This window comes from Falco punctatus, assembly GCF_963210335.1.
Source record: "Falco punctatus genome assembly, chromosome: 4".
NCBI classification, from domain to species: domain Eukaryota; kingdom Metazoa; phylum Chordata; class Aves; order Falconiformes; family Falconidae; genus Falco; species Falco punctatus.
Window position 1 is genome coordinate 76,715,023 of NC_137583.1, and position 26,350 is coordinate 76,741,372.

General features: G+C 41.5%; 1 protein-coding gene across 1 annotated transcript in view; it reads right to left on the minus strand.

Annotated features, from left to right (window-relative positions):
- Positions 1-4,937: 4,937 nt before the first annotated feature.
- CALCR (calcitonin receptor) overlaps positions 4,938-26,350 on the minus strand; it is a 174,868-nt gene continuing 153,455 nt past the window's right edge. The window contains exons 12-13 of the mRNA XM_080384200.1: positions 17,926-17,967; positions 4,938-11,436 (exon numbers count right to left, since the gene is read on the minus strand). Of these exons, the coding sequence (XP_080240326.1) occupies positions 11,215-11,436; positions 17,926-17,967 (264 nt within the window). The 3' untranslated portion in view covers positions 4,938-11,214. The remainder of the gene's footprint in view (positions 11,437-17,925; positions 17,968-26,350) is intronic.

Genomic DNA, 26,350 nt, shown 5'->3' on the forward strand with positions numbered 1-26,350 from the left:
CAAATCACCCCTCTCCTATGATCTTGAAATCCATATGAGCAAAAATGTTTAGTGGTTTTTTGTTTTGGCATTACAGGATCCATTCATATTCAAAAGACCTTTGTGAAAGTCATTAGTGTCTCATAATAGAGAAGAACCTCAGAGCAATGTCTGAAAACAGTGGAGAAACTTATACAACTCTGTGAGAAGCAGAATGGTTTTCAATCTGGAAATGTAAGAATCATCACTGGTCCTTGCTTTTAAACTGCGTTGACACACACAATTATTCTGCATTTCAAATCAGAACTACTAGCAACTTTATGGACAAGTATCGGTAGGAACGAAGTCTATTTTGATGGGCAATGTTATAAATGCTTTGCTACCTACAACCCTCCAAAAGTCAAGTAAGTGTTTGAGGCTTGGAGGGGAGTTCCCCACTGAAAATGGGCTGTTGTTAACAAGCATTTATTTGTTATCACAATATTATCAAAGACAACTCTTTAGTCCATCTCTATCAGCTCTGAGTTTGTCTAACATCATTAAAATACCTTCCAAGATAGACAGTCAGGACTCTCTGGGGCCATCTGCTCCCCAAATGAGGAAAGACTTTCTGATTCTAAGACAGATAATGTGTAACAGCTAAATGAAGCACATTAGTCTTTTAATTTGTCCAAAGAATATGAAAAAAAGCTTTTCCCCCTTTTTCTTTGCAGATACTGTTTAGGCACGGAAGGCTTCATTAAATGAGAACAAGACATACTTGATGCCAAAAAAAACATTTATCTGTGCAGTACATTTGCCAGCCCAAGGAACCTGATGGGCAGCAATGCTCCAGCATCTCCTGAGCAGCTTTATAATTCACTGAGCAAAACAGCAAATGCAACTGTATTCAGGAAGTGCCACTGAAACATTTTGTCCCTTGGCTGAATAAAAATATTCTCATGATACATTTGAACACCACTGTGTCCCATGCATGTCTAATTGCCTGATTTTATTTGTGTATACTGCTCACTAGTGATGCTTCATCTAACGTGAAACATTTCTTAATAATATAAATTATTCTAGGCCAGAACATATTTTTCTGTTCCAATTTCTTCCTATGCTAGCTGACATCTGCAGCTCGGCTGCATTGCTTCAGAAGCAGCTCTCTTGGCAGATTGACAAACACCTCTGCCAAAATGATTTCTGCTGAAGAGCTGGTATTTTTGAATGTTAGAGAACCAGTCTGGGAAACAGCTTTTGGGCTTTGTCTTTCTGCAGACTGCTGACTTTCACACACAGGGTAGGGATGCCTTGCCTGTTCTATCCTGGCCTTGTGCCAAGAGAGGTGTCATGCTGGTCATTGTGACACAAAGGAGATTTTAACTTTCTTGGTGACTTTGTCACTGATAGTACCCACAGTGATTTTCAGTGTTGTCTTGTTGCCCAGAAGGAGGCAATCTTATAGCAGAAGCTGAGAAAACAGATATTAAAAGGTTGCTAGCAAAGCATGCAGATAATACTGTATATATCGCATGCATTTGATGTGCTCATTGTTTGGTTTTTGTTTATATTTATATATATATAGATGGGCCTAGGTCATGGAGAAGGGTTCAGGTCTCTCAACCACAGGAGACATCTAAAAAGCATGTGCCATTTAAACACGCCTTTCTGCACACCAGCCATGCCGCAGCCTAGTAGCTCTCTTTCAGCAAACCAGTTGCTGGAGCGCTACATACAGTGCAGGAGCCAAATCCCCTCCCTGCCCGGCAACACTTGAAATTGCATCACTTGAACCCCAGCTGGATGGTTGGGACTATAGGTGTGGGGTCTACGTAGTATTTTGATTACATATATATGTTTAAATATATATGTGTGTGTGTAGTCTCTACATCACAGCACACCAGAGGGCTCCCTGAGACAGGGGGTCTCTCAAACATTTTTCCTTCTAATACTTCAAAATGTTTTAAATGTTTTGGAAAATTCACTAACCGGAGGGAAGAAATTAGCTTATGGCTGGGCACTGTTGCAAAGAAAGAGATTTTGGTACAAAATTCCCCATCAGAGAGCAGCAAGCCAGGTCAATCAAGCAGGAATACATGGATTTGGGGGAAGGAAGAGACAGCTTTTCCCCACTGACTTTTGTGGAAACTTTGGTCAGGACTTGAAAGACTGTTTAGATGTGTCTACAATAAAATGGTCTGAAAGGTTGGGAGTTTTTACCAATGAAAACATGCTTGGAGGAAAAGTCTAAGTTTTGAGTGCAAGAGCCTAAATCTGTTGGTGGTAGTTTCACTGGATTCACTTTGCAATCATTTTCTCAGGACCACACAGTAACTCTGTGGCAGGGACATGACCCAAACATAGGTCTGCTGAGTCCAGGGAGTCCAGTGTCTTAACCACAGGTTTTAGCTTGATTTTAATAGATACTTCTGTGACCTTTAATGTTACTGTGCTACTTGCTCATAGGTGGGCTTGTCAGAGACTTTAAGAAAGCTCTTGGTAGCGTGAGGGTTATTCAACTGCTTAAGAACCAGTGGTTTGGTATTCACTTATATCCAATTACTTTAAGAGAAGAAGACATTCCAACAGTTTAAAATTAGTCTGACTTTTGTTTAATTGCAAAAATAGAAGCCTGTCACAAAGCCAAACTTTCCCAAATGCTCAGGTCTACACCAAAGAAATTGCATATAAACCACTCCTGGGCAACACATAAAAAAAAGAAAGGGCAACTGAGTGGCCCCCAGCTCAACACGGAACCCACCAGGCATCGCCTGATCCAAGGGCTAGAGCAGACCCAGGTTTCCAGGGTCTGCGAACCCCCTCTCCAGGGCTCTATCTTCCTCCATCTGCTGCAATAGGAAATGCCAGAAAAAGCCTGAACTTCTGCATTGTCTCCTCCAGCATTGCTCTCTGAGCAGCCTCCCCAGTCCCTTGGGAGAGTGACCTGAAAAGGTGACAGTAGCCCCCACGTTTGCAGCCCCTGTGTGGGACATGGATGTTGCAGGGGCAGTACGAAGCATCCACTCCCTGATCCTCCATAGCCACTAACGTTGGTGAAACAGGAGCTGTAAAGGGTGAAATCCTGGTTCCCACAGAACTCAAGTTGCTGATGCTTTTGATTTCAGTAAGGTCGAGATTTCACTCACATTTTTAGTCAGTATTTCTTTGAAAAGGTTCTCTACATGTGGTGAATTATTTACAGCAAGGTTCAGCTTACATACAGCACACAATGCAACAGAACAATTGGTTTACAATCAGAAATATACATCTTCTGGTGTAAAAAACCATCAGGGTATTCTTATGGCATAAAAACACATTATGCAGTAAATGCTAAAGTAGAAAATTAATTTCCTGGCTTATAGAAAACCAAAGGGATAATTCAATTAGAACTGTTTTCATTTATCAGTCATAAACAATGAATCTGAGACTTAGGACTGTCCTTCAGATCTGACAACAAGGGAAGTCTTCCTACATTTTCAAGCCTTTTCAATTTTGTGAACCATGCATTTCAAGCATAATCCAATAAAACTTGATTGCATACAACTTTCCTGTCATGAACATGCAGTAATATTTTATCTAGATATGAATTAAAAAAACCCAAGCAACTTTTTATATACATAGGGAATCGTTTAAAATATGTCCAGAATTTGTTGTATATGTTTTCATTCCTGACAGTCCATTGTTAATTCACAAAGATGGTATATCCTAAGCATAAAATATTTTTATTGTGTTTCTTTGTCCTGATAGCATTAATTTCTTTTGCTGAAGTGCATTGTTGGTAACTGATGCATCATTCTGCACTCAAGAGTGTTAGTACATGTATAATGTAATACAAATGGCTGAAAAGCAGAGACCATTATTCACAATATCCTGATCATAAGAAAAATCGATACCAAGTTACTCCTACATGGATGATAGCTAGAAAGGAAAACCATCCTCTGTTTCTTTTTTGGCATTTTCCTGAACTTGGCAAGTCATGACAGACTGTTAATCGCATATGTAGCAGTACCCGTATAGGTGGCAGCACATCTGGAGTGTCCTGTTTCCACATCCTCACTGACTCTGGCTTCCCAAGGAGTCTGCCATAAGGAAGAAATTTTACAGCAGAGTAATAAAATGAAAAATCCTTGTACTCTCCCCTTTTGAAAATGAAGGCTGCAGCATGGGTTGAATCTACCTTGTGTTATATATATATACAGTTGCACTATAATTCTGGTGAAGGGTCTGAATTGCTGCCAGTCCAAAGCTACAGTGCCTGCCAGAGTGACACCTCCCTCCTGCTGCCGGAGAGCCAGCTGTGAGCAGGGTGGCTAAGTCCTTGGGAGTTAAATGTGTCCTATATACCCAAAGACAATAAAAGAGCTCATAAAATAAAAAAGCCTGTAGTATAATATAATTCAATAAGCAACCCCTTTTCCCCCCGCTATTTCCTGTTCATTTGTGGTGGGCCTGAACTTGATAAACCTGCCTACGCAATCTGCGGCAAGCAGATTTATAGAGCAACACTCACTATAGAGAGCTATTCTATACAACTCTCTTCCCTGTGGAAGCCTGCACTGGTGATACCATCTCTGAGCCAGAGGTATGGCCTCTTTTTTCATGGCTCTTACTCCAGGTTGTTTAAATTGCACAGAACTCTCTCCCAGCCTCTTCTTAGAGGACATGTTCATTGTGATGGTATTTATCCATAAAAGGCCCATTAATTAAAAACCTGCACACACACTGGGAGAAGTTCATCCCCTTGCAGTGGTTAGTGGGAAGATCTGTACATTTCCTTGTGTACCAGTCACCTCCCAGACGCACCCATCTGTGTGACACACTGGTGATGAGCCCTGTGCCACCATGTACATTGAGATAGATTGACCTTGTTTGTTCAGAACTGAAGAAATACCTCACAGATAAGGGGGGATAATACGGTACAAAGGGTTTCCACCTCTCAGGTTTTCCTGTGTGGTCAGCATGGACTGGGAGAGTCTTTTTCATTTTGATTTCTGGAAGCTATTGTGTGTTAAGCATTCAATATCAAACAACTATTTATCTCTTATCTATAACAATGAAAAATACATATTAATGGCCAAGTAATTTGTGAATTTTGTCAAAGACATGTAACATATACATAGTACTAATAGAGATGAAATATTTCACTACAAAAACTAGAAAAATATGAAAATAGTATCTTGCCACCTTAAACAGTCTATACATAGCATAATATTGATAAAGTGGTGTTACAGCACAAACTAGTAGGCTGCAGCAAGGCTTTTACTGTCAGAGTCTACTGTCCATAATGCTGGTCCTCCTTCCTCCAGAGGTCAGACCACACTGCTCCTCCATCTGAACCTCCCATACTCCTCAGGGCTATTTAACCACTTAGCAGGAACGAGCTACAGCTGCACATCGTCCATGTCAACCAACCCCCTGCCTCTCAGGCAAGGCCACAGCTGCATGTTATCAATGCCGATCAACCCACTGCCTCCATTCCTCTACAAAGTGGGATCTTTTATTTTAAATATGAAGATGAGACTGTATTTCACAACTGTTTTCAGTGTTTCCTAGATATTTTAGACAACCTCTAAAATTCGAGAGGGGGAGATCCTGCCCTTAGCCATGCTGCTGAAGTCAGTGAGAATTGCTGCTGCGTTACACAGGCTACAGTGAGAGGAAAGGTTTTCCATACCAAGGAGTTGTCTGGTCTCAGGTCAGTCTTCTCCACAACAGTGGGTCTTATGCTGGTGATACAAATGAGAATACCTGTTGGAGACCAGACATGCAACTGGGAAAGTGATTATTTTTGCTCACTTCCCAATCAGCCCCTTTCATCAGCGCAGTGTTGTTTTAGCAAGCTGAGAAACGCAGTGTAGCCAAAGTCTCTTGGCCTAGTCATTGCCATTGTGAACCCATCTGGTGTGGGAGCAAGGAGGTGGGTCACTCTGGTTGTGTGTGCCCTATATGGGGTCCCCAGGAAGAATTAAGGTAGTTTAGGGAGGCTACAAACCTCTCTGCCCCATAGTCCCTCCCACCCATGCTTTGTGCATTTTGGGAGGACTATGGGTCACTCGCTACCTGAACACCATTCTCAACATAATTCACTGTATATATATTTATATATATAATTTATATGTGTGTGTGTATGTATGCTACCTGGGATTTCCAGATATTTACTTTTTTTGTGCCTTTTAGCTAACATTCAACTTCTCAAGAGCTTTTTAGATGTGTTTTTTTAATGACAGGATTGCATTCTGTCAAAAAGAGAAAGGCAAAGTTATTCTGCTTCTAAATGTGTTTGATCTGTGTGCTCAGACTTTTATCCCTAATTTAGTTTTAATTCTGCACCTACCATTTCCATAATTCCAGTGTGTTTTGTTGTGGGTTTTTTTTTTAATGTGGGCCAGGCACCTGAATTCTATGAACCAGTCTGGATTAAAATGCACACTTTCCATTCCGACTTGTGGCAAGTACATCCTGGATCAACAGCAAGTCAACGTAAGGTGCAAACTGTAAAGGAGAAACATTACTCCTGAAAAATGTGTAGGATGGTCAGACTGGGGAGTAAACACTTCTTGAGGTGGCAATACATAAGTGGAGAGAAATGCAGGGCAGATGAGGGAAGGAGCTCCATCTGCTTGACGATATTTTGCAAACTAACATCACCAGGACCTGGGAATGGAGGGGCTGCATCTTATCACAGCGCTGCACATGAAGCAACCTCCTGCGGTGACTTCTCAAAGTTACATTGCTTGCAGTGAGAGAAAAGGAACCGGATTCTTAAAATCAATGCAGAACTCTCAAGTCCTTTAAAAATTGACTAAAGATAGTTGTTTGTGTTGGTGGTTTTTGTTTGTTTGTTTGGGGTTTTTTTGTTTTTTTTTTTTTGGTTTGGTTTTTTAATTAATTTTTTTTTCTTTTTAAGACAGGCTTCTGAGATCCTGAGATCAGATAATGAAGAAAATCTCAGATGTCATATAATGCCAGTGCCCATCTCTGCTGCTATAAAATCATAGGAAATAAGCCTTGACAGGAGTTTGACAGGTCATCTAAATGGTGCCTCTGGCAAGGCAGATGAGCGAGGCCTAAATCATCACTAACACTGTCTGTGCCAACTTGTGTTTCATGATACCCACATACAACACCCTGGTGAATTATATTACCATGATGCTTTCTTTTCCTGCAGCAGTATGACATGCTCAGTAATGATAACCGCCTCATCAATTAGTTTTACTGGTTAAACCAGCTGTCCTTTATTAGGCTGAGAAGAACTTTCTGATCTATACTTGAGCCACTGAGAAATTTTATTTTTTTTATTTTCTTGATAATGCTCTGAGTACTGAATAAAGGGGTGCTTAAATCTAGATCTGTGATTCATCTGGAAGTACCTGCAAAATTCTGTGCTGCACAGAAACACCTGCAGGTCATGAAAAGGATAATTTGAACTTAAACCTTACAGGTACCTTACTTACTACAGTTGCCACAGAACTACAGGTGTCACAGCAGCACAATCCTGGCACCACCCTAAATCTCGGGGCTGGCTAGGATCTTAAATTTCACTAGAGAGTGGACTAAGAAGCTGATTGTGTTCTTCCTCCTGAGGTGGTATTTCAAGCTGCAGGTCTGACTTTCTCTCACTGCTGGCCAATGACGTTTGCCAGGTAGGACTCACAATTTCATTTTGTTAAGTCCTTCTGAAGTGGGTGTTCCTGAAGCAAGTATATTGCAATGACCCGACCACCCCAGGAACTCAAAATTCCCAGTTTGCTACTATCATTACCTGTCCAGTTGTCCCCCCACCTTTTTTTTCCCCCCTCCATGTGGTTAGCTCCAGGTCCAAACTGCACATGGTTGGGCTCAGGTCTCCTGTGCTGCCAGAGGGCAGAGAGGGCATGCTCACACACTGCAGAGTCTGTGTGACTTGGGATTTGGCTTGACTGGCTTGGGATCAACTATTGTTTAAATGCAAATGACTTCTGGGTTACAAATGCTCGTATTTTGGAGCAGAACTATGCATATTTAGCTTCATAAAACCACACCTGACTCTTAGAATTCCAAGCACTGGAAATGCAGATACCTTCACACTGTTAGTGTTTAGGATTTGCATCTTTGAAAAATGGCTCAGATTTTCTTTATTGAGGTTGGCAAAGGATGGGGGAGGACTTGGGAAAAGAGGACAGAAATTCACCACGTTTGCATGGTTGATTTTATCCCAAAGCAAAGTTATTTTGCTACATTATAAACACATGAGCACTCTGTAATGGCAATACTGGCAGATGTTTAATTAAGATAGCATTATTGCTAAGAATTTTAATACAGAGAAAATTGTCTGTTCTACCTTTGTTGCAATTTTTTTACAGCTAACACATATTTATTAAGTAAATAAAATAAAAAGCAAATCTTACTTTCGGCATCCCATGCCACAACAAGTCTTTTAATTTGCGCTGTGTTTCTGTACCTAGTAAAGAATAACAACCAGCATCTTCCTGATAGATTTAGTTGCTCAGACAAAGCAATTACACAAACCTGCTGCCAGAGTAAATGTTCGCTAAACTGGGTTTTCATGTGTTGGGTACGGTTTTTGAGAGGGAACAGATACTGCAGAGGTGATTAATGGAAGGTTGGTTTCCTCTTAAAATACACCTGGTATCCACTGATTCAAGTGTCAGCTGCTTTCCTGCTTTTTGTTACGTGGATACATTAATTATGCATTTCTGCTGTTCCTGTGAAATGTGTTAGACACAGAACACCATACTGCCAAGACATTGTAATTACTGAGGTCATATCAGCATTCCCAACATTACTATCACTAGTGTATGGTACTATTTATAAAGCAGAGAAGTGAAATATACCTACATTTCAAAACATCTTGAGATGAAGAAAAAGCATTTTCCATCAGGAAATATTTTGATCAGAAATTACTCAGTAAGTACCTCTAAAACACAGCCTTTCCTGACAACCCTAAACTCACTATGTATGTTAGATCCAATTTTCAGTGCCTTCAAATCATCATCCCTCCACTGAAACCAAAACTGCCACAAAGACTGACATAACCACACAGTGTTTCCACCACCTGAAGCTCAAACTGAGATCCTAAACCCCAGATCCCAGATTGGCTTTCCAGAGCATTCTACCAAACGGAGCAAGAAAATACCATTAGTGAAGAAAACAACCACTATAATGGCAAAGCGTTTCCATTTTGTACATCCACATGAACACAAAAGACTGTGAAACGACTTGCACTTACATGTTGTAAACATGTACATTATTAAAACCAACATGTTCATTATTAAAATCTCCATATATATCATGCATGCTTCTTTTACAATCAGCTTATTTGTGCCTTTAGAAACTAGGAATGCCTTCAGGAGCACTCCTGGGAAGTGCAGCGTGCCCCAAAGCTCTTCAGAAATACAGCATTCATAACAGAGCCACTTTATTGTCTCTAATGACTAAATCCTCAATTTCCCATTGTTCATCAGTAAAAGTAGAAATAGCAATACACGAAATACTGTTGTCTGAAAAAATAACCACATTTGTATTCCTTGAAGTCTGAAAAATAGGTATTGTGGCTTGAACAAATACACACGATCGTATTTTCTTGTAAACATCCTGCTGGATTAACCATGTGATGATCTCCACTGTTGGTTGGTGGACAGTTTGTTCTTGTTCCCCAGCTCCTCTCTCGTTCCATGGCTGCAGCGCCAGCAGCTCGCCCCTCACATCGGAGAGGAAGCTTTGGAGGAGCACAGCGGCTGTATGCGCGTGCTGGTGGCACAAACGGAGCAAACCCCTTCCCTGCAAGGCATTGCCTCACGCCTGGATACTGAGAATTCAGTCCCTCCCCTAGTGCTGTGGGTTAATGCCTATCCCTCACGAACTCACTCCTGGAAGGGGCTTTTCCAGTGAGGTGTTGATTCACGTAGGTGGACACGTACAGCAGCCTTTCGTTTAAAATTTACAAACGAAGGGTAAAGCTTAGGCTCTGGATATGTCAGGAAGGAAAAACTGAGCCTGGCCGAACACCATATTTTAAAATGGTTTCAAATCGCTAAGGATGAAATTGTCTCCTGTTTCCAAAGTCTACACCAAACTGTATTGTGTAAGTCATTTCTGAACACTGAACAGTTGTTCACTGTTCATCTAAGTCAACATTGATTTGTCTGCTAATTTCAATAGAATCTGAAATAGATTATCACGGATTAAGGCAAGACTAATTTATGATTAGGGACTCAGAACAGCAACCAGATTCTATAAATATATACTTCCTGTGCTATGACATTAGTTTCTCATTCCTTAGCTGGGATCCTTTACTGATGTGGTCATAATTTCATGAGAGACAAGCATTCATCTAGCATTCATCTCAGAATGGCTATTAAAAAAAATAATAATTTCCAAACAAATTTCACAGTTTATTCAGAGTGAAAGAATTGTGCCTCTGTGGTGAATTTCTGGGCAGAGTAATAGGGTGACAATTTTTCTTACAAATATATATTCCTCAACTATGAGTATTGTTAAAAAAAAACCAACCTATTCGAGATGGCTTCAGGACTTGTGTGATGTAGCCTAAAGAACTGATCTGTTTCTCTGATGGTGTTTGAGATCTTGGTATGCGATGACTATTTCATCTTCATTTGCTTTATGCACCTGCTAATGGGATGATGTTATTTTGGGGTATTCTTTGGGGACAGCAATATTCGGGTGTCCTTGAGAGATCATCAAGATTTGAATATTTTGGAGTGACTTTTTATGTTCATCTGATTTGTCTCGCAATGTGCAAAATCTTTTAAGCAGTCATCCTGCTCATTGGAAGGGGAAGAATAAAGGACTCCAAGCTAGTTACATCTTGTGGAAGCTGATACTTCAAAATCTGGTGTTAAAGAAAAGTACCAAAATCAAAAAGTGCTGAAAGTTTCCAATTGCCACGTATTCATTCTTTCTTTCCTATTTGCTATGGGCTACCTGGCACTGTTACAACTGTCAGATGGTCACTTCATAGGGCTGGTATCGGGAGGTGTGGAGATTACATAGCCTGGCAGGCAGGTCCATGTTCACTCCCTGCTGCAGCACACAGGAAGAAATGCTATTCCCAGTCTGCGTCAGACCCCTCTGTGCCACTGCTGTCAGAGGCTGATGCGGTTTGAATATGATGTGTCCTTTCACCTGGTCTTGCTCTCTGACAGAGGCTTGGGTTTCCCCAAATCCATCCCTCTCCCCACTTTGTTCACAAGCAGAATGTGAAATGATGTGTTTGCGATGGCTGGTGCTGGGCTAGGTAGATGTCTCTCCAGATTTTAATGCAACGAGTTCAGAGTCCTCTATGTATCTTCCATTTAACTGTTCATTGTTGGAATCATGATGGTACAGGTAAACCGGGACCTCTGTGATTGATGTTGCAGTGTAGGAGGTAGATCGCATGGAACAGTGGTCTCGACGCCTTTGGCCCCACTGGGTTTTGTACTGTGTCCATTGCCTCTTCAGAGCTCCTTGCACCTGTTAAAGAAACACAGAGCAAGGGTGAGGCATAATCTAAACCCCTGTAATTGTAGACATTTCAAAATATGCTGAAGAAAAGGAGAGGAGAGCGAAAAAGAGAAAGAGAGGGAGAGAAAGGTCCAGGACAAATTCTATCAGGTTCAATTTACCTCTCTCCCTGGCTCTGCTCCCAGCTCCAGAAGCAGAAGCAGTTGCTCAGCTCTCAGCCTTGACTCCCTCCCTGCCTACCCTATGGCAGCAATTAGAGCTTCTGCAGTTGTTGCTGCTTGGTAATAGAGGGTATAGGTTAGCTGTTCCCGTAAGAGGTAAATGTGGAGCAGACCGCTGCATGGGAACGCAGTAGGGTGCTATGGCAGAAGAGGGAAGAGGATGGAGGGATGGGGATTAAAACCCATCTGATGCTGCAGCTGGATCCTTGCCCCTGAAATGGCTAATGCACTGTGATCCCTGAAGAAACTTAAAGATGAGAAAAACTGGCCATGAATAGCAAAGTGTAAGTAAAATTCAAGAGCTTGCCAGGGCTAATTTTATAGAGAGAAATAGTTAGAGGATTAGTACAGCTGAACAGATATTTTGTTCTGGTAATTTAAGAACAGTTTCTGTGCTGGCAAAAAACCAGTGTTGGTCATAGCCTTTCGCATAGCAGAGAATTTCAACCTTTGGACATTCACCTTCTAGGAATGAAACATTTTACTCAAAATTTACATTAAGAGTGATGTTATATATCACACTAGGATATGACTTAAGCTACAGACTCCTGCCAGGGAATAAGCAGCCCTTCTCCAGCTGCATGTTCAGGCATGCTGGCACTCGCTAGCTGCTTCCCAAAGGAAGCATTGAGACGTGAGCAGGGAATGGGCAAACCCTAGCTCTGTTCATTTAGATCAGTGATTCCAGCCAGAAAAATGTGAGAATAGGAGCAGTTTGCCATAATTATCTGCTGTAAATGACCCCCTCTCTAGAGGAAGGCAGGTGCAGGTGAGGCACTGTGATGACAGGAGTGTCCCGGTGTTTCTGTGCTCCTACTGAGGTGGATGCTGCTTGTCATTTGGAGAATGTATTGCTATTCACCTTCTCCTAACACATAAAGCAAAGAAAACAAATGGCTGAGTTAGCTTAATGAGACGTCAAGCATGGAAATGGCATATGGTTACAATGGAACTTTACTGGGGCTGTGAGCAAAGCTTACTGTGCCAATATTGAGATTTAAAGTGGAATGGCTGTATGCAAGGATGTTTCATATCACACTGTTGAAAAAGGTTATTAGTGAGCAAGAATTACTGCATGAAAGAGTACTGCAGTTACAGCATGTGATACAGAAATATTACATGAGGTAAACCCTGTAAAGATGTCAGTCACTTTAAAATTACCTTTTGATGTAACTGTGAATATTATAGCTTAGTAAACCTAGAAGCTATGGGGAGGGAATGGAAGAAGAAATCTTCAGAAGGACTAAGTCAGTGTCTTTTCCCAATATCACACCGGGGCCACAGCTCCTGTAACCTAAGCCCAGACACAATGAGGACAATGCAGAAATCTTGGGTGTGCACAGCAGCTCTGCCCACTCACAGCCATCTCTCCAAAACCACCATCACGGTCACTAACACTTCTGGTGATTGCACATCTCTGGCCCTTGCCGCTTCCCCTAAATCTTGAGTGTTCACTCCTTCAGGTTAATCGCAGTGTCTTTAGTGAAGGTGGCAAGAACATGCTCCTGCAGCCTTCCTGCTGCTCTCCTGTTGCCCCTCCCCTGCCCCCCTTGCATAGACTCCAAGGCTTTGATTGCTTTCGAACAGAGAGAGGAACTTGTGTTGAGCATCACCTTGCTGTGAAAGTGATGAGCTCCTGCTTGAGCAATTCAACTGCTCTCAGTTGAACTGGGGTCTGACAGGCCAACAGGGCAACCAGAGGTCTGGAGATGATAACACGGTCAACTGAAGAGGGAAGAACAATGTCATAGAATCTTACAAAGCCTGCTGTGAGCAGCTTATGGTTTTCTCCTCAGAGAGGAGTGACACTTAAATTGTTTGTATGGTCATAGAGAGAACAGACATATCCCTTCCAGTTCAGCCCATGGTTAGAAGTGCCATTATACAGGTTTAAAAGGCTCCACAGGGCGGTAACAGCATGAGGGCAAAGCAGCTATGTTTTTGTTCTCCGCTGAACTGCTGGTCTGTACAAGAATCTGGCCGCAAACGGATAATGGATAGTACAAACTGCTGCACTTGAGCAAAACAATATGTTGATCTAGATTTCTGCTCTGATTCCAAGGACCTCAGATGATCATAATTCAGCAACAACTAAAACTGTTCATGCATGGATTTTAAATGTGTAAGCGGAATTACTGAAAGTCACATGCATTGCCAGAACTTATTCACGACCAAGGAGGTTCCTGTGGACCAGGAGGGGCAGGGTGCCACCTGCCATGCTTTCTGCTGTGACAGCAGACTAAAGGAAGTGGTCTAAAGAAATGAAGAGCCTGAGTTTATTTACTTTGCTCTTCAAGACTTGAAAGATTTTTCTGTTCTCTATTCGCCATTCCTGACACTTTGGCCTAAGTTACATGGCTGATTTTTTTCCAAATAGACTTTCCATTTTGTTGGCCAGCCTTACAGTCTAGAAGCAATCTCAAGCCTGGAAATACGGTCTGTTAAGCAGACTATTGCAGAGACCTTGTATCATCTGTACAACACTGTTGTTGTTGGACAGAGAAACTACAGTGCTGCTGGACACTGAGATTTTATATGAAAATGCACAAGAAGATCTATAATTTTAAAAGTCCAAAACAAATCCATTGTTTACATGTTCTTCCACATGAATGCAGCCATTGGTACAGCTTCTTATTACTATTTTTACATTTCTTTCTATAGACGGGTTTATGGTACTAAAGTGAGGTTGGGGAGGTAGTAGGTGGTGAATGTAATATAAAACACTGTCAGGTGGTACTGAGTTTAGCATTGTTTGTCCTGGCTAAACTTCATGTATTTCAGCCTTGAAGTTAAATATTCCAGTAGGAAAAAGTAAATCCCAGAGTATCCAGGCTCCTGTGATACTAAAATTAATCTCTTTGCCCCACACTGAATTTTCTCATGAGAAATAATTTTGAGCTCTATGATAGGAGATGTATATAGCAGCTTGGAAACAATCTCCTACCATGACTGAGGACCAGACTGTGGCTTTGGTCTATGTCCTACTGCGCACAGCAAGACTGGGGAAAGTTATCTTAGCTTAATTCTCTTGGGCAGCCAAACTCAGACCAGCATTCCCTTTGGAAGGACCTAATACCATCTTGGCATTAGTCTGTTGCTGCTCCTTTGTAAGTTTTGTGCCTTATATATCTATACCTTGTGTAACTGCAGGAATAACTGGGACTTGGAGGAAAGGGATCGCAATCCTTTCATCCTCTCTTCTGGCACAGCCCAACACAGCTACTCTAGTACATAAACTTGCCTGAGGTTGTCGGTAATGTGCTGATGCAAGTAGCACTAGATTGCCTTGAGCCTGTATTAAGAGAGGTGTCATCTTTGACTCTGCCCACCTTAATGGTAAATTCTAAAAAACCCTTTCTCTTATTGTCTAGTAAATAAAATTTCCTGTAAGAAAATAACAAGCAGGTTTCTCAGCATCCCTGCTGTTGACCACTTTAGACAGTCTGCAAGTCAGAAGCAGCTACAATGATTTTGAAAATGGGTATAATGGTGAAAAGTACCCAAGCACAAACAAAAAACACTCTCAACATGCCTGGGAAACCTGAATCCCCACAGCTGTTTTTTTTTTACTGAGTGACACCAGTGAATGTTTCTCATCAGCTGCTCCACCAAGGAGTCATTAATCCTACACTCAGTCTGGAGCTACCTGGACGTAGGTAAGCCATCCATGTGATTACTTGTGGGAGCAATAGAGTACAAACCTGGAAGCCACATTTCAATATCACATTCATTTTTACCTCATTTTGGGCATCAGCCCTTCCAGATGTGCCCCCTCAGTGACAGCTTGCTGACAATTCAAGTATCAAAGTGGGTATCCAGATAAGGGCCTTTCCCAAGGATGAGATCATTTTACTGCAGGCTGCCAGATGTTAAAAAAGGCTTTCAGAGGCAAATAGGGGTTTAGTGACTATTGTTGTTGTTCAGAATTTGGATCTAGATTGTGCATCTCCAGTCCATGACTGATTGCTATTGCTGCTTCTGAACAGCAGCTCAGTCAATGCAGAAGTCCACCAAGTGCAGCATGTCTCTGCGGTTGGACACCTGAATGTCATGTATGAATACAGGGTATGTATTCTGAAATCTAAATTAAATATAATACAATACTTGATGAACAAAAAAGAGCTGTGTATTTATTTTAGATTTATTTTCATTCCTGGAATGAGGCTTTCAGTTTTCTGCCTTGCACACTATAGGTTAGTTATATGACAGGTAAACTCAGCACTCTACAACCTAATTTTGAATTAAATTATATGTATGGTCTATCACAATGTTGGCAGGCAGATGCTCCAGATATATTCATTATTGCTAACTTGAAAATTGTATTCCTGGAATTTTAAAGGTGGATATGCTTTTCTGACACTGTGGCATTGACAAAAGTACTTTGGAATTTGAGCTCTCTGACAAAACATATCTAAGAAACAAACAGCCTTTAAGATACTTGATGTTTTCAGTGCATTTTCTTGCTGACTTTCCTCATTTTTAGCATTGCTACAGCCTTTAATCCAGGCACAAATCCATATGCTCTCAGTGGAGTTGGGGAATTACAGAGTAACCGACCTTTTACACTAAAGCTATAAGACATTAAGCAAACTTGTTTTGCAAAATCTAATCTGAAAAAAATGGAAGGTGACACTGGAGATAATGAAGGAGGAAGGGGCAATGTTAAGATCAGGATTTTGGGGTAACACATTGTTTGGAAGCAAGTGAGGACACGCTGGAGCCCTGCCTCTACATAGCTATGCAGCCATTCCCGTGGGGAGAGGGTATTTCAGAAACTGCCTGGATCATCTCCTCTTTCTCCACGCCAGGTCCTCCCTACCAGGGAGAATCAGGTCTTTCCGTGTTTTGAGTGCTTGGAGAATGGACTGTGCTAGAAAGCGATGACAGTAAGGGAGAAGGAGAGAGGTGGTTGTAGCCTGCAGATCCTGGGGACAGAAATGTGATGGGAAAAGACAGCTGTATGTGTCTCCAACTTTGTTTAATTGAACCATAAATGTGAAACCATAATCTTCTATAGCGTGATCTTTACAGCTACCACTTCATGTTGGGTTCTGGCCTCATCAGTTGCTCATGTTTTGCCATTCTCTTTTATGTCTCCTGAGAAGCCATGCTACAGAATTACAGTGGGAGGCCTCTGATCTTTTCTGCTGTTGCATTTCTCTGTACATTTATGCCAGGAGCCAGCCAGAAGCAAACATATAACGATGTTGACAAGTGGTGGCAGAATTTAATATTCTCCACCACCCTGAAAGTAAGCAAAGCAGCCAATAGCCCCTTATTAATAACATAACTTGTTTCAAATCACTATCAAAACATCAGCGTGGTCACTGTAATTTGCTACTTTCTAACAATCTACAGGGATAAACACAAGCAGGGATATCTCTTTAGGTTGACATAATGAGTGTTAGCATCACAAAGCTTGCTTTGCATCTAATGCAGCTACTCTGGATTCAAAATTAACTTTTTAAAGGACTTCCTAGCTTTGCTATGAGGCGGTTCATTTCACTACAGCTGAATGCTCCTGATGTATTTCAAAAGCGTTTTTCTGCTAACCGTCTTTGGAAAATGACTTACTGTAGGAATTTAAATGGTTCTTGGCATATTTTAACCTGCCATCTTTCTGTAAAAGAACAAGTAGCAAAGTGGACTTAAACCCAACTGTGGGTATATGAAATATTGATCCAGCTGTAAGAGAAAGGGAGACATCTTTGCCTCAAACATTTTTATTTCTCTGCATGCAAAATACTGACCTTAAAGAGCCCAGTGTCAACCCTCAAAGGACTGAAAGTAATTGCACCCCTCCAGGCTTCTCCGCTCTGACAGTGCTACCAGGGACGGCATCTGCCGCAGCTCTGGGGCTGAACACAGCACAGGGCTCTCCGGGACTGGCTGCCAAAGATCCCCACTGCTGCTTATGGGACACTGTGGTCGTGGTCCTTCCCACTATTGTAGGGCAGGAAGGGAAGTAAGGCAGTTTTCTCTTTTACTTAGACCTCTGTCTCAAAATTGCACATGGTAAGGGGAGAGTCTCGTGCCTGTACCTCAGCTGGTGCCATCTGCTTTGTAACGGTAACACTCCTGATTCATCTGCTCACAGATATTTAAGTCACGCTCTGCACACAGCTTTCCGAAATGCACACTGCTGCTTGTACATGGAGAGTAAAAAGCAACTTTGTGTGGTTTCAGAGTTTGCAGAGTGACATATTTAATTTTTGCATTCATGAACAACACTGATATTTTCCAGTTTCTGTTCATTTGCTGTATTTCACGTGCTTACCTCACCATTGAAGAAGCAGAATATAGTTGCCACAAGTAAGCCCTAAGAGAAAGGAAAAGAAAAAGAGTTTAGAGATCAGAATATAACTTCTTTTGGCATTTTTTTGAAATTTGGACTCAATGGATACAAGTTAAAAACATTAGTCCACTTGCTTTTCATCACAGACACTTCGCCTAACCTCCCCCTCTTTCACAGTTGTGTTATTGCATTGATTTTTGTCTTTTCAACATGTTTTATTATTTTCTTCTACATTACTAGCATTTATAGATTACCTATTTTGGCTCTGAAGTTACTTCTGTACGAGAGGTCTAGAGAAGGAAAATTAAATGGTATGTAAGGTAGATAGATACTCTGCTTACAGTGGAGTACCACAGTGCCGCTGACTTTGCTGAAGAGATGGCAGAGGAATTGTGTCCTGTCACACTTGTCTGTCAGAGTGCAGTCACCCAATTACAGGTGTCGGCCAAGGGGAATCCAGCTGACCCAGGAAGGCTTTAAATTGCACCGTACGTCAGGATAAGTGAACTTGTATGTAGGGCGCCACGATGGATGGAAAGGGTGTGAAAAGAGTTGTAAGTGGTCAGAAAGAAAACAAATCAAACCCCCACAACAGGTGAGTGAGAAGGTAGAGGAGCAAAAAAAGAAGAGAAATTGCAGATCATAGCTTGGTCCTAAATGGCTTGAAATCAATTTAATTATTGCCACAGTTGTTCAGATAATATTTCACTACTGCTGAAAAATTAAACGGGGTCAAGGCAGGAACATGAGGTGAGAAAGAGGGAAATTATTAAGAAAGAAAATTCTTGCACACAGAGCCTGCCATTCAGAATCACGTAGTTACACAGGTCCATGTCCTAACTGCACTCGCCCTTATTAAAATAGCATTACACAGCATCACTGGAAGCCAAATGCCTTGACTTTAAATTACCTAAAGTAGTTATTATAAACTAAACACATGGCAGTTTGTGAAACTGAGGGGAAAACTGCAATACAACAGCTTGTTTTCCCAAGGGCTGCTTTGAAGAGCTTTACAGATGTATGTTTTTTATAAATCCTCATTTAACTGATTGAGTTAAATTGTAGCTAATGCTTTGTAAAATGTCTTGGACTCTCCAGTGTATATTTTGGACCACAAATGTAAGGTAAGAAATAACCGTTTAACAAAACGCTTATATATTAGAGATACACAGGCTGGTTTGAAGAGGTGCTGACCACCTCAATTTTGGCAATTACTTTACTCCAATAAAGTTTCTTTAACACAGAATTTGTAAATTCACATGACTTCAAGTAGCAACACAGAAAAGCATGTATGAGGAGGAGGAAGGGTACGCATAATGAGAAAAGTAAAGTTTCTTTTGTGTTTTGGAAAAACGGTAAATTTTATCAAAAAACTCAAATCCCAGTCCACAGTATGCAATGCACAATAGTTTGTCCATAAGCTCTGGTTTGAGAAACACCACAAAGTCAACCAAAACTTTGCACCTCTAAAGCAGGACTTTGTCAAACCACAAATTCCTAAATCCAAAATTTATGCAAGGGGAGCAAATGTGTCACTTCCTAGCGGCCTGTATTGATTTTCTCCCATGCTGTGCACACTATGTTAATTTGCAGTGTCTTGCAAAAATCTGCTATTGAACTACATGGTATGGGGTTGCAGCAGGGGTCTTGCTATATTGCTAAAGTGTGTTTTTATTAACAGCCATCAGCCACGATGGCAAATGAGATGGATTTTGATCTCCTCTGGGAGTAGGGGAGCTCAATGGACAGTCCCCGAGGACAGCAGATACAAAACTCAGCAGAAGGAGAGAAAGAAGCAGAGAAATTCCAAGTCTGTCCTTTGGTGAGAATGTTTAGAGGAAAACTGGGAACTGCGGTTCACCTAAAGGCAGAAATTGAACCTGAACAATTAAAGTAAAGCCATTTTTTCATTTCAGTTCCTATAGTATTAGAATTTCTCTATGTCCTGTAATTGCTCTGCTTTTCTTCTGTTGGAGAGTGTAGTTCCCTTAACTAGTGTTTTCTCCAGACAACTTCTGACAGAAAAGTGAAAGAGGAAGCTGTGGTGGTGCCTTGTATCCCCTGCAGTTGCTCTTCTGGTCTGGAGAAAGCTGAGAGCACATCTGGCTCCTTGTTATTTTGACACCATGCGTGTTGTACATCTGGCTGAAGAAATTATTTTTGCTAGTTTGTCCCATATGTGTCTAATTGCTCTTCTTCCACCTGCAACAGCCCTCTGGGCTTTGCCATCTATATTTCTATTTCTTCCATTTTATATGTAAAGTTTTGCCCACAGTTCAGAGTACTATTGTTATCTTCAGCTGTAAAGCTACAGAGATATCCACAGCAGACACCAGCTTTGACCCTTCAGAACCAGGAGGGCTTGAGATGATGATAATTCTACAGTGGATCTATTAAAACATGCGACAGACTGGATGTAAGTTAAATATTTCATGTAAGGCCCACAGGTTATTTCTCGTATCTCTTTGACATACATCTTCTATATTCTCTCTAACTGCTGCTGGTTTTTGCTCAGGGCGCAATTCTTGCTGAGGAAGAGATCTGTAGGTCAATGGTATCTCTCTGCCACTGTGTGGAGTTGTTTAACTGACCTGTGATATATTACCTGCTGCCAGCAGAATAACGTTGGCTGTGGTATTGAGGGCAGAAATGAAGAATACATTTATTTTGAAATTAAGGCCTTTAATGACTTATTCTGAAAATTCTTTATTTCTGGAACCGTGGGAAGACCAGATAAATGTGGCTTTCAGCCGATTCACACCTTACGGATTGCTCAGAGTCAGCAGCTCTCAGATCTCAGTACCTGATTGATGCTGTACAGAGTCTCTCCCTGTGTCCAAGTGCCTATTTTGGTCCAAGGACGTTCTTTGCTTGACAGGTATTTAATATGTATTTCACTCTCCTAGAAGATGTGAGTCTTTTGAAGATAAGTTCTGGTAATTTGCTCAAGTTAAAAAAGAAACAAACAAAAAATACCTATGCAGATACTGCAAATTTACATGGGTTTCTGATACCTCATTTTTTTTATCTTCAGGTTTATGTCTCCATACAACCAGGAAAGCATATCTAGATATGCTTATTCCTCTTATTCCTAGCATGTCCATGGCCTTCGTTTCTGTCCTAATTACACACTGTGTTGCTGTTTAGGCTTTAGTGGGATGATATATTCATTATGGATGGTAGAAGATGATGGCACACGTAATTGTACAGATAGCCATAATACAGAAAATCAGTTTGTGATTCTTTGCATGGGCTTTGGGCCATGTCCATTCACTTCTCACTTCTGGATCTGAATGGACAGCCAAAAAAAAAAAAAAAAAATATGGCAGCACGGCTAAGGTTCTTCATAGAAGTACTTCCCATTCCTACCTCTCTCATTTCAGCTAAGATAAAGAGCTTTGAGAAAAATAATACTGTGCTCCTCATCATCTTAATCCACAGCACATTCATACAGCATCTCTGAGGTAAATGACTGCATTATAAAGTATTCATTTCTGTTAGGTTAACAAAAAATAAGCAAAACAAAGAATGTGTCTGTGCTGTTTCTGCTGCTACTGGGGTGGGGAGATTTGTCACGAGAGGGCTGAAGACAGCAGACCACCTGCTGCAAAATGATGGAGGCATCCTATCAGACAAAGCTCACACTTTGCTGCTTCTCCTGCTCTCTGCTGGATGTTTCATTACTGTCATTTTGTACATGAATTTTTCATATAAAAATGGCACTTTACAATATCCAGCTTTCAAAAAAACATTTCCTCCAACTTTCATTTGCTCAAAATACTAGAAAGTTTTGAAATTACTAATAATGCAAAGAAAAAAAAACAACCAGGAAATAAAAATCCACTTATGTTGTCAAAAGCAGTCCTATGACCTTAACTTTGCACAGAAGGACAAAATATTTCTGTCTGGTTTGGCATCATTTGTGATCACAGAGGATATTTATTTCCCTTTAAATAGAGAAACAGATGGAATGAATACCACCTTAAATACATTGAAATATCTCACTATTTTTAAAAGGGTACTTTTAAATGGGCTAATTTTGTTCTGTGTAAAGCTGCGAAGATTTGAATTTAAAACTTGGAGGCAGGGTAGATATGTATGTGGCTCAAACCCATGCCTAAAAGATACAAAATACCCTTTACACAAATGAGGCCCCTATGAGCTACATCCTCCTCCCAGGCAGGGTGGGGGCTGCTGTCCAGAGGATGCTGCTTGGAAGCTGCTGTGTGATACGTAAGTAATCTCACTTGTGGAGAAAGAAACCTTTAATTATTCTATATTTAATAGAAAAAAAAAAACTTTTAATGTGCCAATAGAAACCAAGGCCCTTGTGCTGAATAGCATTTGAATTTCTCATTAGGGGTGGACTTGCACGTTTGGGGCCACAGTCTGCAAGGTATTGAGGAGAAGAGTATCTTCAAGTGCTTGTATATGGCTTCATATGTATATGATTCAGGGGCTGTTTCTCCATTGTGCCAAGCAGAGCTCCATGGCTGTCGCCTAGTGACAGTGCCATGTTAGGCAACATGACAGCCTCTACAAAGCCAGCTACAAGATGCTGGAGAGACAATTCGGTGAGAGGGGACAGTTGGTGTAGGAGCTTGCAAGCAGGAGTGTATTTATCTCTGGTTTTGTTTGAGAGCACGGGGTTACTGCATATTTCTACACCTCCTTTTTTCTTGTGAGGTCTCTACTATGGACCAACAACTGAGATCAGAAGCTGGGATAACGGTTGCTGGTAGCAGACCGTCTGACAGGATCCTGCTCAGCACCCTGATCTCTTTGCAGCTTGGGATCCCTCAGACGATGCTGAGTGGTTCCCGGGGTGGGGGAAGTGGCAGCAGAAGCCTTAGGGCCAGTGGAGGTGCAGATGGCCCCACCAGCATGTGAGGCACAAGTCACATCTCTCCTGTCCTCTCTCAGTATGGAGACCTGCAGGACACAGGTCTGTTGCTGCTCCACTCCTTCACAGGAGGCACTCTCTTTGCCCAGGTATACCATTTCATCTTCACTGGGCAGCATGATGGGACTTTTTAGGCTTTTAAGTGACAGAGGTGGTTTCATGACAGAGGTCTGCAAGGAGCCAGCGCATTCTGTACCATAATGCTTTACACCCTGAGGAAGTCTGCATCTTTCCTGTGCTTTCAGCATTATCTAACAGGCTTTTGAAAGTCAGGTCCTCTAGGAAAAGTCTGCAACTCATTGACTCCTGGAGTGCAAATGTTTGCTTTGTGGTGCCTACTTTAGGAGCTCTGCTTAATAAGCTATTGCATGTTCAGCAACGCACCTACAGCATCCCACACTGTGCAGAAGTTATTCCACTTAAGGTGTGCTGGTTTTGGCTGGGATAGAGTTAATTTTCTCCATAGTAGCTAGTATGGGGCCATGTTTTGGATTTGTGCTGGAAACCGGGTTGATAATTCAGGGATGTTTCAGCCCCTGCTGAGCAGCGCTCACACAGAGCCGGGGGCTTCTCTGCTCCTCACCCCACCCACCAGCGGGTGGGCTGGGGGGGCACAGGGGCTGGGAGGGGACACGGCCGGGACAGGTGACCCCAGCTGAGCAAAGGGATATCCCATACCGTATGGCGTCTGCTCGGCATGTGAAACTGGGGGAAGAAGAAGGAAGGGCGGGATGTTCGGAGTGGTGGTGTCTGTCTCCCCAGGTCACCACTACATGTGACGGAGCCCGGCTTCCCTGGGGATGGCTGAACCCCTGCCTGCCCACGGGAAGTGGAGAATTAATTCCTTGCTTTGCTTTGCTTGTGCAACTTTTGGTTTACCTATTAAACTGTCCTCAACTCAACCCGCAAATTTTCTCACTCTTACTCTTCCAGTGGAGGGGAAAGAGTGAGCAAGCTGTGTTGGGCTTAGCTGCCAGCTGGGGTTAAGCCACAACATAAGGGTAGAAATATCTTTCTTTTCCCTGGTGCAATCTTCATTTCAGCAAAGTCTGGAGACTGAAAAGCTGATATTGGTGATGATGAGGGGAGATAGTAATCTCGACTTTTATAGGATCCATGGGAGGCTGGGTGGCTGGGCTAGAAAAGTACAATCATTCATATCTGCAGCACAAAAACAGTCTTCAAATTTTTTTGTCATTTACACATCTGCTTTACAGATCTGTTACGAAGAATCTGGTCTGTGTAGTGAAACAGACACAAGCTGATACAGGGGAAGCAGGCATGCAGTGCTTTTGAATTGTTCATATAGCTGTATTTGAAAAAACACTTCTGCTTAAAATGGTGAGCATTGATGGCAGTATTACAAAAAGTGCAAAAATTTCAAAACCAGACTGGCTTCTGTTATTCAAAAATGATTTCAGCAGAGGAAACCTAGCACACAACATCTTGATGTGTTGTTTTTCAACAGGGAAAACTGAAATAAATACAATTACACAGCTTCTTGTGGGAACAAAATCTTTCTCATTCATCATCTTCAGTCCTCTGATTTTTACAATAGACTGCAGTGCTTGTTTGCACCATTTCTGTGTACGTGGATGATGTAACTAATATAGCAAATCATTGCGCTCACTTAGAGCAGTGCTGTGCTGTTGAAAAACTGTCTCTCTGTTCTAGAAAAGGCATAAAAAATAATAATTTAACCAGTGCAGAAATGGAGAATGTACTGTATTTTCCATCAAAAAGAATCATAATTGCTCCCACACTGCCTGCTTGTATATGCCTGACATGCCACAGGATGCAAAAACTAACAGACTGCTGCTAGTTTACAGAGAGCAGGCTGCGCTGTGGTTTATGGGAGCGCAATAGCCAGCAGGGAAGCACAGGCATTACACAAGCTAATACACTATCTGCTAACTCCATAATCAGTCCTAGAAGAAAACAAGCACCAGAGGAGTGATTATATACAGTTGGCAATCTTAAATATGCATACAAGAAATGTTTTAGAAAGGATTAAGAAAGCTTATTTCAGAATACAATTAAAAATCCACTCTAGGTACAGGAGGGAGCATCACATTCAGCTGAAGTTAGAGGACAACTGCATAGCGCTCTTGAAAGGCCAAATTTTACATGCTGGTGTGAAGCACACTGAGATTATATTGCAAAGGTGTCAAGAGCTCTTCTGTGAGGACTGCATTGCTGCCCTGGCTCAGGGACGTCCCTGGGTGGGCTGTCACCCCCCAGTATGCCCGGTGGCCTCTCTGGGCACAGCAGCAGCAGGGCACAGGAAACCCTCACAATGTGTCCCCACCTGCATCCCCAGCACCATCTCCACTGTTGAAATGGAATAAAATGTATTGGCAGGCAGTGATCGGGGTCACCGAGCCACGCAGAGACACCCATTCCCAGTGCCTGGGACATGGGCAGAAGGAACCCATCAGAGATGAAACTCTCCCTCCATGGATCCCTCCCTCATCTAATCTCATCCATCAGTACAACAGTTTCACGAGAGTTTGGTTTTGTTTCTGGTTCCATTTTAACTTTGCTTTGGTGACTTTCTATTGCATAATGGCTATAATTAGGTTTGTTAATTAATATAACTAACATTATTTTTTTTAATTCTCCTACAACCTCACAGGATTTGAAAGATGTTTTAGGAGTAAAATGATTATTGTAACACACTATCTTATCCTAACTTGCTAAAACTGTAAGCAACTTGTCACCAGAAAGCTTATTTGGAGATACTCCTTCATCACTCTTAAGAGCAATGAAGTGACAATACAGGTAACAATAGAAGAAACAGACTCTCATTCATTTTAAGCAGAACTGTACTATAAGATTGCATACACTGCAAAAACAGACCTATAACTTCAGTCATTCTATGTATGCAGCAGCATGCTCACCCACAGTTTGGAAGGGATAAGGACAATAAACAGAAAATGTAAACTAAGGTGACAGGACACATAGATTTTGGTAGCATGATTTATCACTCCATTTAAGGAAAAAGCACCATTGATTTTTTTTTAAAGCTCTTTTCTTACTACAACATTAAATAATTCTGCATTTAGCCTCTGTATGAAAGGAAACAAGAAGTGGGTTACTGTACTCATCCATGTTGACCACTATTCACAAATGCATTAGAAATCCACCTTTCCTAGTCAATACAGGGCTGGCTATATTACAGTCATTAAACCAGATAACAAAGCATTTAAAGTCACTTAGGTTTGTTTTGTTTTTAAAAGAAAAGAAACCAGACTTACTGAATGATGCTGTATTTTCAAAGCATTTATGAAATCAAAATGTCAGTCACGCATTTTTATTTCAACTGCCTAATAATGGAATTTTAACTCCTAAGTGAAGCTTCATTGTCGCAGTCTTTTCCTCTGTGTTGGCATTCCCTCTGTGTAACAGTTTGCATACACACCTAATTTTAATGTTAAACTCACAGCACCAGTTTTCAGGCAATTTGAACACTTCAACAGAAATCGTGTTGGAACTTGAAAGCCC